The sequence below is a fragment of the Leptonychotes weddellii genome, chromosome 15, assembly GCF_054177405.1.
Source record: "Leptonychotes weddellii isolate Sample4059 chromosome 15, ASM5417740v2, whole genome shotgun sequence".
NCBI classification, from domain to species: Eukaryota; Metazoa; Chordata; class Mammalia; order Carnivora; family Phocidae; genus Leptonychotes; species Leptonychotes weddellii.
The window spans coordinates 25,543,886-25,558,217 of NC_138383.1; the positions used below are offsets into that span (position 1 = coordinate 25,543,886).

The 14,332-nt window shown below is 38.0% G+C and overlaps 1 protein-coding gene across 1 annotated transcript in view; it reads left to right on the forward strand.

Moving 5' to 3' along the window:
* STXBP4 (syntaxin binding protein 4) overlaps positions 1 to 14,332 on the forward strand; it is a 165,353-nt gene that overhangs the window by 74,845 nt on the left and 76,176 nt on the right. Inside the window, exon 13 of the mRNA XM_081805248.1 lies at positions 11,313 to 11,489. Coding sequence (XP_081661374.1) covers positions 11,313 to 11,489 — 177 coding nt within the window. The remainder of the gene's footprint in view (positions 1 to 11,312; positions 11,490 to 14,332) is intronic.

A 14,332-nucleotide genomic window follows, 5' to 3' on the forward strand; every position in this document is an offset into this window, starting at 1 on the left:
GGCATGGGCCGTTCTTCTAACAACTTCCTTTGATCAACAACTTTCTAAGATGTCCTCCCACACGGACGTTGTCTCAGGTTCCTTTCAGCAGTGTTTTATGACCTAAGGCAGGAGCGACCTGGTGAACAGTCCAAAGCCAAAGTATTCGGCTTGTCTGAACGAGCCTGTGCCCTAAGGAAACCGTGGGAAATTGCTCATTTGGCAACTTCTTTAGGTTCAGAGAAGCCCAGTTGCAGTCGGCCTCACCTGTGCAAAGGTTGGGTTGAATGCTTGACAAGAGCATGAAACCCTGAGGCAGAAACGTACGGTGAAATCAGCCCAGTAGTCTCTGTGGACAGTTGAGGTTGAACATGAACTTAGTCACAGCCGGTGCGGCTGGCATGCGAGCTGTCTTGGTTGATGGATGAAGCAACAAAGGAAACCAACAACAGATTAAATATATCTCTAAAGGGAACAACAATACCATACAATTACTAAAGAGGTATTCATGCTTTCACACTTTTAGAGATGGTATTCCTTTGTGCATTTATTAAAGAAACAGTAAAGCCTCTAACGTTCAGAAGTGGTATCAGTTCCCACACCCTTTTTATTCTTTTTTTTGGTGATCTGAACTTTTTATAGTATTTCAGTATAGCCCTAGTGGATATTCTAAGATGCTGTCTCATCTTTAGAAAGGAAAAGAAGAAAACTGTATCTACTTGATGTGTCAGTCTTTTCTGTTCTAAAAGGGTACTATAGTAAAATATTCCTATGTTTCCATTTCAGATGGTCACTTGTGACCTCAAAATGTCAACTTTGTTTTCTGTTAAAAACCCTCTTTACAAGCATCCCTCATGCTCCTCTTTTATAACCACAGCCACCTCCTTCTGTCCTCCCTCCGCTAACGCCTTGCAACCAGTAATCTGTTCTCTATCTCTATAATTTTGTCATTTCAAGAATGTTATGTAAATGTGATCGTACAGTATGTCACTTTTGGGCATTGGCTTTTTTCACTCAGCATAATTCCCTTGGGACACATCCAGCTTGTTGCATGTATCTATAGGTTTTTCTTTTTTATTGCCAAGTGCTTATAAAACTGGTAAAATCTGATTATGTTTGGTGGATTGCATCAATGAAGTTTCCTGATTGTGATATTCTATTATGGTCTGCAAATTATAACCATTGGAGGAGGCTTATTGAAGAATACAGGGAACCTCTCTGTATTATTTCTTACAACTGTGTGTAATCTACAATTATCTTTAAATGATTTTCTTAAAGCCCCAAAAAAGCATTTTTAAGAAAAGAAATGATAAAGCCCTTATAATGATAGACAGCAATCTGAATGGAGAAACTTATTTAAAAAAAAAAAAAAAAAACTTGGTCGAATTTATTTTTCAACGTTAATTCCCTTTTTGTGAATCAAAATATGACCCATGTGTTTTCCAACATTAGACTTTGCCCAAGAAACTGCCTAAGTTAAAGACAGCTTGCTTGGAAAAGGAACACAAGAACAGCCCGGTTGGCGTCCTGTTTGCCCAGACACCAGCCATCTCCAGCGATCCACTGGACATGAATGTGGCATTCTGATCAAGCATTGGCAAACAAAGATGTCTATTTCAGAATCCCCGCTCCCAAATAGTTTTCTTTTTAATGTAGAAAAGGTCTTACCATTTTAAGAAAATCTGAGCAAAATTTTATTATCCTGTTGATACTACAGAACCCATTTGAATGGTGTCAGATCAATTAGAATCACAGAATTTTCCAAGTTAGAGGAATTTGGAAGGGAAGTGATCTTATTCTCCACAGAAACCTTCCAGTTCATTTGATGACAGTATTTTCTGTAGTTGTTTGGCTTAGTTAGAACTGATGTTGGGGTTCTGGGTTCCCTGCTGTGAGCCACTTATTTTCTGGCTGTGCAGGGTTCAATTCAGCAGTCTGTCACCAATCGTTTGACACATCCCTGGTAGCGACTTACAGGGGAGACTTGGTAAAGGAGTCTAAGAAACATTTATTAAATACTCTTTTCTATGGATGCACTGGGAAAGCTAGATGTACTCTTTGTGAAGAACTCTCATTCCAGTGAGAAGTAAAACAGAGCAAAACCATCACTTCCTAGAAAGTGTTGCAGGATAGGTGCCCTCTAGCTGGTGAGTTGTCAAAGGCAATCAAAGTAGGCATTACTCCCCGCAATTTTTCTTATTTAACGTAAAAAAAAAAAGGTACAAATCTCTAAAATTTCATTAGTTGCTAAGAGAGCACCTTTCAGGTTGTGTTTAAACATCTATGTAGATGCCAAACATTTTATGTTTCTTGATGTGAGAGCAATATATTATTAATTTGCTGACAAACTAGTAAATTTTACCCAAGGAGGAAGTAGTGATAAGGCAGTTGACACTATAAAACTCTTATCTTGGCAGTTTCCTACGTGAGAAACACTTTCAGTACTCTTAACTTCAATATGGGGCTCTTGACATTGGGTTAAGTGATTTATTCACAAACTATTTTAGAATTAAAAACAGGACTTCTCTAGTTGTACCTAACCCTACATAAATAAGTCACCCTATTTGAAAATACTATACTTTGATTTATTGTCATCCACGTTAGATACCAAGGATTGTCTGTGACCATGAGTTCCAAATCAAATGGTGAATTCCATCACAATTCTTTAATACTGAAGGTAGCCGATTTCCTGATCTGACGGCTAGTGACATTCTGCCACTCCTGACCATATGCCCTTCATGTTCTTCCCTCCTCTTTCTCCTCCTACTCCTTTTGCACTTCTCTTATATTCTTTTTTTTTAAGATTTTATTTATTTATTTGACAGAGACATAGAGAGTGAGCACAGATAGGCAGAGCGACAGGCAGAGGGAGAGGGAGAAGCAGGCTCCCCACTGAGCAGGGAGCCTGACGCGGGGCTGGATCCCAGAACCCTGGGATCGTGACCTGAGCCAAAGGCAGCTGCTTAACTGATTGAGCCACCCAGGCACCCCATGTGCTTCTCCCATATTCTTAATGATGGTTTTCCCCTTTTCCCAAAAGATCTCCTTACAGTGTAGTTATTAACCCTCTTTCTACCAAATCTGTTGCAAATATGTTCCCATATATATAAATTGCCTTTCTTTTTCGAAGATTTTTTTAAATACAGGTGTTTTCGTGTTGTCAAATCTTTTTCTTTGGGCTTTCTCCTTTTTAATAATTTTTTTAAAGTCCATTCCTTGCCAGATTTCAGATACATATTAACCTAGTTTTTCCACCTCCCCCCCGCCCGCCCCGGTGTCAGTCTTTATTTAACCCACTTATGAAATTATTTTGTTTGGTATAAGGTTTGAGATGAGGGGCTATACTTTATACTTTTGTTTTCCCAAATAATTTGTTGTTGCAACTACTCATTGTGTTGTGGTATCTCCATTACCATAGATTAAACTATTGCATAATCTAGGGTCTGTTTGGCACTCTCTGGTCTTTCAGTTGCTTTGTCAATAAATATTTATTGGGTGAATGAGTGTTTTATCTAACTCATCTTTGCCAGTACAAACTATTGTGTAGCTTTATTTATGCCTTAAATCTTTGAGCCATGTCCCACCCTGTTTCTTTCTTTCTTGTTATTACTGTTCTTTTTCAAAATTTGCACACCAGTTCTCACTGATTTCTTTTTCTTCCAAATGAACTTAAGAATATATATATATATTTTAAAGATTTTATTTATTTGACAGAGAGAGATAGCGAGATTAGGAGCACAAGCAGGGGGAGTAGGAGAGGGAGAAGCAGGCTTTCCGTCGAACAGGGAGCCCGATGCAGGGCTCCATCCCAGGACCCTGGGATCAGGACCTGAGCCAAAGGCAGACGCTTAAAAACTGAGCCAACCAGGCGCCCCTGAACATAGGAATATTATTATCTTACTATCTAGATTAGAACTTAGAACTCTTGATCACGTTCCTACAAAACCAAAAAAAATTTGGTAAAATTGTGATTCCAATTTAACTAAAACTCTTAAAGTTAAATTGGAAGGAGTATATTTCTGTTTGAAGCCATCTCTCTTAAACCCCAAACAAGCTTCAGATGAATTCTAGATGTTTAATAGCTGAAAAGTAGCCTTTGAGTTGTAGCAAGTTTCAGTGAGCAGAGTTTACCTTCTGATCAGGAAAGGAAATTTCCAATAGTGTAAATGTTTCCTTTAGTACCTTTGTAATTAGAATTGGAAAAGTAGGAAAATGGTTTTTTTCTTTTACGTCAACCTTCACTAAACCAGTAAAATGCATGTTTAGGGTTAAATACATTTAACTGGATTTTAACTAATTAATATTTATATTGTAAACAAGTTGCATGGTAAAATTTATCAGATAGGTGTACTTGTGTGTCTGTCTTTGATTAGGGACTTCTGTTTATAGACAGAGATTGAAAATTGTTTCTTTGGTTTTCTTTGATGTTCAGAGTCAGAGCTTAATTTTGCACCTTTTGGAGAATGAGGCAGGTGCAGGTAGAGAAGCTGACAGCTCTTGGGAGGGTTAATTAGAGCTAATTATAATTTGATTGACCTGCTTTTCCTCCAGAAAGCTTAACCAAATCTTCCTTTGCAAAATGAAGGTTTTGCTTTTTCAGACAAACTGAAGAAAATCTTTATTTCTTGGATTTACAAATGTCTATCATTTTACACACTTTACAAAGAAGTGTCACCACATAATTCGTAGAAGCAGGGATATGGGTGGGGTGGGAAAGGACCGTCATGATTATATAGTCCTTGAGAGCATATATTATATTAGTTTGTGATGAAAAACTGTACTTTTTAGAGAAATGTAAACTAGTGTGCATAATTTTTAAACTATGTAATGAAAAACCAAGAAATACAATTGACAAACATAATGAAGTATAACTGTCCCTCAACCCACATAGTTTTGATATAACCTCATTTGCTTAATAAATACTATGAAAGGATTTTTAAATTTATATATAAAGAGAATATAATGAAATGATTTGCTTTTCGTTAAGTCATTCTCACAGCATGATTTATGGTTGTTATTGTAATTAATCAAATGAAATATAGTTCTAATAGTCTCAGAAAATTGAAGCGTTTCATGAAGAATTTTTCTGTGAAAGCTTCTTACCTAATAAAATTCTCTAAGGCGGTTATTATATATGCAAAACAAAGTTGTCATTTTTACTGTCAGCCGAGTTATATCTCATCTTTATGGTAAGTGGAGCACTTGTTCATATTACATGGTGTTTTACTGTCAGCTTGTGTTCTAATTTGGGCAGTCAAGACTCTTTGGCTTTAGAAAGTTAGGCAGTAAAATACTAAATATTTTAATGACAGTTCAAGATAGCAGCAGGAGATACTAAGCATGTGATTAATTAGACAACAGATATTATAAAAGGAGGGAAATATCATTGTAAGCTGAAGTGGTCTGGCTGCCCAGACAAGATAAAATCTGAAGTAGATTTTGAATGATAGGCAAGAACCGAATGAAGAAAAAAGAGGAAAAGTGTATATGTAGTGGAAGGAACAAAGTGCTGAAAAGCATCTTGAAGGCGGGAGAGTTCAGTGTAAGGAAATTTGGTAAGTCATGTAATTGGATATGGTAATCATGTAAGAAGGTGCTAAAGCTGGAAAGATAGATTTGGAACAAGTAGTGGAAAGCCTTGAAGTATGGATATTGAGGAAGTGTTTTATCATACTACCTAAGGTTATCTTAGGTTGGCTACCTGAGCAGTATTTTGGGAAAATTAATCCTTCAGAAGCATGCAGAATATGTGAGAGTGAAGAACACAGTAGGCAGGGTGATCATTTATGTGTTTCTCATAGTACCTAACGATGAGGTGATGAGAACGTGAATCAGTAAAGTGGTGACAAGAATGCAGATTAAGGAATGGCTGCAAATACATCATCATGAAGACTTCACAGTGCTTAATAACTGGTTAGGTATGAAGGTGGGATGGAGGGCTGGATGTATGCACGGAGGAGGAGTAGGAAAGAGAAAGGAGAGAGGACATATCAGAGGCCCATAGAAAGTTCCATGAATTCATTTTCTCCCCCAAGTGCATCATGCTTACAGAATGAATTGTAGATTCATTCGTGAATACCTGCAAATTACTTTGAGATCATCCATTGGGAGAAATAGTATACATGTTTTAATAAATCTGATATAAAATTAAGGAACCTATATATAACTTGCTTTTAAACACTTTTCCTTCAACAGCCTTCTTCCTGCAATAACCTTAATCTTTTTCACAAGCTGTAGTGGGACTAAGACCAAAAAGAGTTCTCCAATGAGTGAATGTCGGAAGCTGATAAGAGAAGTATTCTTTCAGGCTTGGTAGCATTAAGTTACATTATACCAACACATATATCTCTTTGCAGTCCCTTTTTTTCTCCTGTTGGCCATTGACATTTTGAAAGATTTACTGATTAGCTTAAAAATTACAGAATTTCGAAGGTTACTGATATGGATGTGCTAGCCTAATTACAAATGTGCAACTGCTGTTAATGCTTTTTCCTTCTACTTTAGGGAGCCGTTATGACTCGTAACTAGGAAGAAAAGGTTTTACATAATTGTTGCTAACATTAGAAAGACCTGTGCACATTATGTTATTATGTTCCCAAACAACTTCTGTAAAGTTCAATAACTGGTATTACTAATTGATTGCCTCAGGAAAGCCCTTAATAAATTGTCTAGTCTAGCTCTCTAATCGCACAGGTAATTATGTATATCTTTCAAAAGCAGTAAAGAGGAACTGTACCAAGAACTGTATAATTGTTTCTTTAACCTTCCTGTGAGAGTTGTTTTGAGGTTATAAAGTAGGTGTTGTTATTTCCCATTATACAACTGAACAAACTGAGTTTCTTAGAGAATTAGAGAATTACACAGCCAGGAAAGAAAAAAAAAAATCACAGACCAAAGATTCTGACCGAGGTAGAGCTCCTTCTAACACTCATGTTTTCTCTTCTTTATCATGTTCCTTGTGGAGAACTGCTGTATGTGGAAAAACACACAGCACATTGTCTTTTGTCTGAGCTTATACTGCCCTTTGTGTGAGTTGATAATACCCTTTGTCTCCTTTGTCAAAGGAGAATTTGGTGTGATCTTTCCTGAAGATTCACTGTGAAATTGTAAGGTGGAAAATCCTCATTTTACAATGGGACAGTATGAATTGGAAGTATTTCCTCAGTGTCACCAAAAAAAAGCCAAGTCAGAGATTTGACTTCATAATTCAAGATTCCCTTCCAGTCTCTGTGCTCATACTGCTCAGTATTAAAAAGCGTAATGCTTATGTTGATTTTTCTGGTTGCTATTGCATCTTGGTTTCTCTTTTATTTTCTAACTTTCTAAACTGAATTCATCTCTACCTAATACAAAGTAATGCGGTGAACTGGATGCAGCATCTACCCCGATGGGATTTCGGGGTCATGGTGAGGTACTCAGAAAATTCTGGCTCAGTTGTTACTGACATAGGAGGCTTTACAGTTATTTATTAGAAGATGACCCGGGAGGAAAAGAAAAAAACGAATTTATGTGATCCTTCATTGCTAAATACAATACGCTGCTGCTATCTCTTTTTTACTGCTTCCTCTAAAAGTCATCATTTCAATGCACTAATCTTCTAAACAGCCATTCAGTGGGAATTGGGTTAGAACTTTGCTAACGGGTCACATTTACCAACCTGACAGTTATACATTGACAAAAGAAATAGCATGAATTTATTCAGCATCAAAACCTCTGCATCTTTTACCACCCAACCGCATTTCACACTGTATTACCATCAGTGAACTATCATGGCTATATAAATTCCATCCAGATTCTTCATTTAATTAACTAGCATTCTTTGAACAAAAATAAAAGTGCTGTTTTTATAGAGGAATAAAAGCTGCATGAAGTGAGTGTGAAGGAGACAAATCATCAAAGTTATTATTCATCGCAGCTATGGAGAATTCTCTGCCCCTCCTCTTTCTCTTCAGCAGCAATGTATTTTTTTCTAGCTTGAGTGAATGGAAAACGGGGAATGGTGTAGCAGCCTCGAAGATATTTTAGTGTATTATCATGGCCGCATCCTAAGCTCGTGTGGGTTTGGGCACTGATGATATTGTCATCTACAAGTGATTTTTTTTTCTTTTAATCATTTTCTGTAGCTGGAGAGACAGTATGGCGTCGTAGCCAAGTGAGCATGAATTTGTGACTACACTGCCTGGGTTCAAATCCTCGCCCAGCCACTTTTTAGGTCTGTGATTCTGAGAAAGTTACTTGACCTTTCTGTGCTTCAGTTTTCCACCTATTAAATGAGTATAAGAATAGACACGCCTCACCCAGCAGTGTGTGGATTGACTGAGCTGGTCCGTGTAAAGCATTTGAAGTGGTGCCAGCAACCATTTCCATCCTGTATGCACAGCCGCGGTCTGACATGAAGTTGATCAAGCTGTGACACACTCGTGACATGGTCACCTGGCCTGAACCAACTGATGTGGCTTGGTAAACGTTCTTCTGTTTCCCCAGGTATTTCTTTCTAACAGTACCCTTTGATGAGAAGGCCACTGGTTTTAAAGATAAGGAAATCAAGTTCCTTGGGTTTTCGTTGGTGGTGGTGGTGTTTTCATCTGAGTATAGTTGGCACGCAGTGTTACCTTAGTTTCAGGTGTACAGCCTAGCAATTCAACAACCACAGTTAGGCTGTGCTCACCACAGGTGTAGTTAGTGTCTGTGATACCATTGATTCTAGTCCCCTGTGCTGTACCTGTTGTTCCTGGGGCTGAAATCGAGCCCTTTGAATTAGAGGTGTAGGAGGCAGTTGGTTGGCCGCATCTCTCCGTCCTGAACCCTGCTGTCAGATTTAGCTTTCTACAGCACTCTCTTCTCACATCAATTTCTGCTCAAAAGGCCTGAAGATTTACCTGATACAAGCCCTTTTGCCTGTCATGCCATTTCTACCAAAGTCTGGCTCTTTCCCTGTCTCTCCTCAACCTTTCTTTTATCCACTGTTCTCCCAGGAAGCACCAGCTCCAGTCAAAATTGATCTAGTGCCATTTCTCAAACGTACCACATTCCTTCTTGTCTTCTCTTCCTTTGTTCACATTGTTCTTTTTGTCTATCATGCGCTATTCTGTTCTTCCACTTATCTAAGGCGTACTTAATGTTCTGAATGGAGCCAGGGAAGAGAAGGTGTCTTTTATCCTATAATATGATTATCTAGATGCACTAGCTGCTAGGTAAATGTTGTGAATGATGATGAAGTCTTCTGTTAGCTGTACTTTCCAACTGTATTTAGAATCTGACCACTTGACACCATTTCCAACACTCTCACCCTTGTTCAAGCCACACAGTTTGTATGCCTGTCCCCTTCTCCCTGCTCCACCCTTGCCCATCCCCTGCAGTTTACTCTCAACCCAACAGCAAGAGTAATCCACTTATAAATTTAAGTCAGATCATAATCATTTCTCTGCTCCAAACCCTCCAATAACGTCCCATCTCACCCTGAGTAAAACCAAAGTTTTTATGATGGCCTACAAAGCCTCTTAAGATCTGCCACTCCACCCCAACCTGATCCCTGCCCTTACTCTTCATTTCCTACTACTCCCTTCTTCCTGTCCCTTACCACTGTCTACTTAATGCTACACAGGCTTCCTTGCTGTTCTTTAAAGATGCAAGGAACAATTCCATCTCAGGACCTTTGCATAAACTGTTCCCTTAGCCCAAAAAGCTCCTTGGGAAATCTTCATGGCTCCATGCTTCCTGCGAGTCTCTGATTAAATGTCTTCTCAGGCAGATCTTCACTGATAATCCCTAATTTACTGTCTGTCTCCCCAAACTGTAATGTAAATTCAGGGCGGGGAAGGGCATGAAGGAGGACTTTTTGTCGATTTTGTTAGGTGCTCTGTCCTCAGTACCTGAAACAGAACCTGACACATAGTAAGTACTTAATAAACATATATTGAATGTATGAATGAAAAATTGACCCTTAAAAATATGTCCATATTCCTAACTCTCCATTTCAAATGCATTTAGACTCAAACAAAAGCAAGCATCCTATAATAGCTCTGAGAAAATTAAAATAGCCATAGTTGAATATTAGCCATGGCAATTGGAGCAGAAAGTTCCATTGCAGAAAAAAAGATTTCTGCATCAAGTAAAGAAAAAGAAATGGTTTACAGTATAGTAACTGCCATGCTAAATTATATCGGTATCCTTAGGGGACTGTGGTTGACCTAGCACCAAAGCACATTTTGAGGGAGCAAGTGGTTTTGGTCACCGCATCCTCTTCCTAAGCTAGAGAGTGTAGCTAGCACATAGTTTTGTTTTATTTGTTTTGTCATTTAGTAGCAGAGTAAAATGGTGAAAAGAGCATTCATGTTGGAGTTCGGCAGACCTGGGTTTAAACTCTTTTACTGCTATGTGTCCTTGGACAGGATATGTAACCTCTCCGAGCTTCTGTTTAATTATGTATAAAATGGTTTTTAATAATGACTCTCTCTTGATGTTCTAAAGGTTAAATGAGAGAAGACACATGAATCATCTAAGACATAACGTGTTTAATAAATGTCTTGTGAGCATTGCACCCTATAGAAATAGCTAGATGTTTTGCTACTGAATTCCACCTTTTGGCTTTTTTTGGGGAGGGTGCAAAATGGTGGGGTTTTTTTAAAGCACGGGGATAGAGGGGCGCCTGGCTGGCTCAGTCGTTAAAGCACGGGGATAGGACCCATGAGCAGAAAGAGCTGCTGCCCTGGGGTTGTGAGGGATGGCTGATTATATACTTGGGAGTTGGGGGAGGTAAGGAAAAGGGAGGTTTCAAAAGGATTTTCATGTGTTAAGACTCACAGGATACCGGAGGCCTTGCCATTGTAAATCAAAAGGGGGATATAACAGACTGATGTCTAGAAATAAGCTTTGGATCCTAGGCTTGGACCACAAGGAAGTCCACAACACTGCAAATCTCTCAGCTGTATTTGAAGCTGCAAGAATCTTCTTAGAACATGAGCCCTACCACCTACCTGAGTTCCGTGGACGTCTACTTTTTCTATCTTTTGAACCTGTTCTTAATTCTCTTCTCCATTTCCAATTCCCTTCTGCTTCCCTTATTTCCAAAATGTTATGCTAGGTGTGTGAAGTTGGAGATTCCATACTGAAAATTATCCAAGAAATCGACAGAGGAAAAGTAAGATCAGGCGTTTGCTCTACATAATAACGTGACTACTGAGTTTTAAACTGAGATGTGAGGGGCACATGTCTATTGATTAAGTTTGGGAATTATAACTTCCAGAGGAAGGAAAAGATTTTGTTTCAACTGTTGTGCCGAACTGTTTTTTAACATGGCTTTTTTTCAACGGCCTGAATTTTGAAATCCTCAGGAAGCCAAAGCTGTGGCTGAAGAAACCAGAGCCCTGCGAAGTCGGATCCACCTGGCCGAGGCTGCACAGCGCCAGGCGCATGGAATGGAAATGGACTACGAAGAAGTGATCCATCTGTTAGAGGCCGAGATCACAGATCTAAAGGCTCAGCTTGCTGATTATTCGGACCAAAATAAAGTAAGCAAAACCGTCCTCTCTTTTAGTTACCATGGTTTCCTTGCCGTTGTCATGTATCCTGTTTTCATTTCCTTTTCATCTGCACTTCTAAACTAGGTCAGTGTTTGTCTTCTATTATTCAATGATAGGATGATGTGTCGTGTTGGGATGGGGGGTTAGGTCATGCGAAGGTTGTGAGCCTCCCTTTATCCACATAGCTTGGGGATGGAAAAGCATGTGCCCCAAATTTATTTGGGTCATTGGTCAACATTGTACAGCTCAGGCATTAAGTCCTGGAACTATTTAACATTTAATTGATTACATTGGTTTTCTCCTTTTGTTCCTAAACTTGCTAATTTGCCTGGTGGGGATGAGAGGAGGAGAGTCTAGGGATGGGTTTTGCTCTTTGATTAGAGCACTCAAGGAAGTGTGAATGTTAAATAATTTTTGCCCAGGGCCCAAGATAATTAATAGAAAGAAACTGAATTTGAATTTAATAGGCTCCAATTTCAATGGCAAAATACCAAATGCTGTTCAGAAGGCAATGTGATCTTTTTTTATGTGAAATTTTTTAGTTTGTGATTTTTTTTATAACATAATATATACTATATTCATTGAAAGGTCTTCAAAAACTATAATAGACATATACGTTTTTATTTCACTGAGGTAGAAAATTAAGTAAATTGAAATACATATTTTATAACTTTTAACGAGTTCACTTAGAATAGGTATTTATATCTCTAATCCAGTCAACTTTCAAGAAAACATAAAGCAAATTTGAATACTTTATGTCTCCTTATATAAATATAAAACAGTTAAATACCTTAAATACAACAGATGGAAATGAAACCAGTTTTAGAAAAGCAAAATACAGAAGAAAATCTGAAATTTTCTTTGGTCAGCTCTTAAGAGTCACTAACATTTCTCACATCTGCCCATTTAAACCAATTCCAAAAGAAAGCTGATATTCTTGTCACCCTTTGATAATATACAAGGCCAAGGGAAAATCATATTACTTGAAAAGGCAGCAATACTTAAAAATATTACATATTCTTATCTACATTTATTTTTGGCCCAGTATTTACATTTTGAAATCAGAGATACATGCTTATTTCATGTCAGTAACTTTAACATGATTCTGAAAATACTGGGAATTATCAAAATATCAAAAGTACTGTTTCCTTTGCTGTGCAACATTTTTTATCTTGATGAAGTCCCAACCATTTTTGCTTTTGTTTCCCTTGCCTTTGGAGACGTGTCTTAAAAAAAAGTTGCTGCGATGTTGGGATGGGTGTTATATGCAAATAATGAATAGAAGAGACAATAAAAACAAATAAATAAATAAAATTAATGAAATTCCAAAAAAAATAAATTAAAAAAAAATTTAAGGTACTATTTTATAAACTCTATGTACTTTTGGAGGGATAATCAACAGTCTTTAAAAATACTTTCTAAGTAATAATCAAAAAGTTCTCATGAATTTCTTTTTTTTTTTTTTCTTGTAAAGCATAGGTTATTTGCAATTCTCTGTCCCAGCTCCTAGCTGAGACACATTTTTGTCCTAAGTTGTCTGGCAATATAATTAATTCAGTTTTTCTCTTTTTTAGCATAATGGTGTCTCATGCCATTCCTCCTAACAAGATTCTAAGCTAAGCCCTTATCCTATCTCTGAAAAAACAATCTTTTGTTTATTTTTTTCTTAAGATTTTATTTATTTATTTGACAGAGAGAGGCACAGCGAAAGAGGGAACACAAGCAGGGGGAGTGAGAGAGGGAGAAGCAGGCTTCCTGCTGAGCAGGGAGCCCGATGCGGGGCTCGATCCCAGGACTCTGGGATCACGACCTGAGCCAAAGGCAGACGCTTAACGACTGAGCCACCCAGGCACCCCTTTTCTTTTCTTTTTTTTAAGATTTTATTTATTTTTTTATCAGAGAGAGAGAGCACAAGCAGGGGGAGCAGCAGACAGAAGGAGAAGCAGGCTCCCCGCTGAGCAAGGAGACCAATGTGGGACTTGATCCCAGGACCCTGGGATCACAACCCGAGCCAAAGGCAGACACTTGACTGACCGAGCCACCCAGGCATCTCTGTTTATTTTCTAAAGAAAAAATATTAGACGAGAGCATCTCAACATTTCCCAAACTCAATGCCAGTGGAGAAAGACAAGGAAACTTTTTTTTTCAGTTATTTGAGAATGCTTCAAGAGACAATGATGAAGGTATTAGAGAACTCAGATTCAAATACTCATTTTTAAGACACAGATTCTTTTTCTAACAATGTTTTTTTCACTAAGTTTTCCCTTATCTCATCTCTATACTTACTTACCTTTTTTGTTTTTGTTTTTTCTGTTTACCCCCAGCTTAGGAAATAAAACATTACCAAAACCTTTGATGACCCAGTGTCCATCCCCAGTTGCATTCCCCTCCCTCGCGCTCAGAAGTAATCACTTTCCGAGATTTAGTATTAATCATTTTCTTGATAATTTTACCACATATCTTTATACCTCTTAAAAATAAATATTGTTGGGGCGCCTGGGTGGCTCAGTCATTAAGCGTCTGCCTTTGGCTCATGTCATGATCCCTGGGTCATGGGATCGAGCCCTGCATTGGGGTCCCTTCTCAGCGGGAAGCCTGCTTCTCCCTCTCCCACTCCCCCTGCTTGTGCTCCCTCTCTAGCTGTGTCTCTCTCTGTCAAATAAATAAAAAAAAATCTTTAAAATAAAAATAAAAATAAATATTGTTGAATCTTGCCTGTTTATCAACTTTATATAGATAGAAATGTCCTGCATGTATTCTTCCTACTTGCTTTTTTCACTGAACCTTTTATTTTTGCAATTCATCTATTTATTTTTATTTTATTTTTTTTT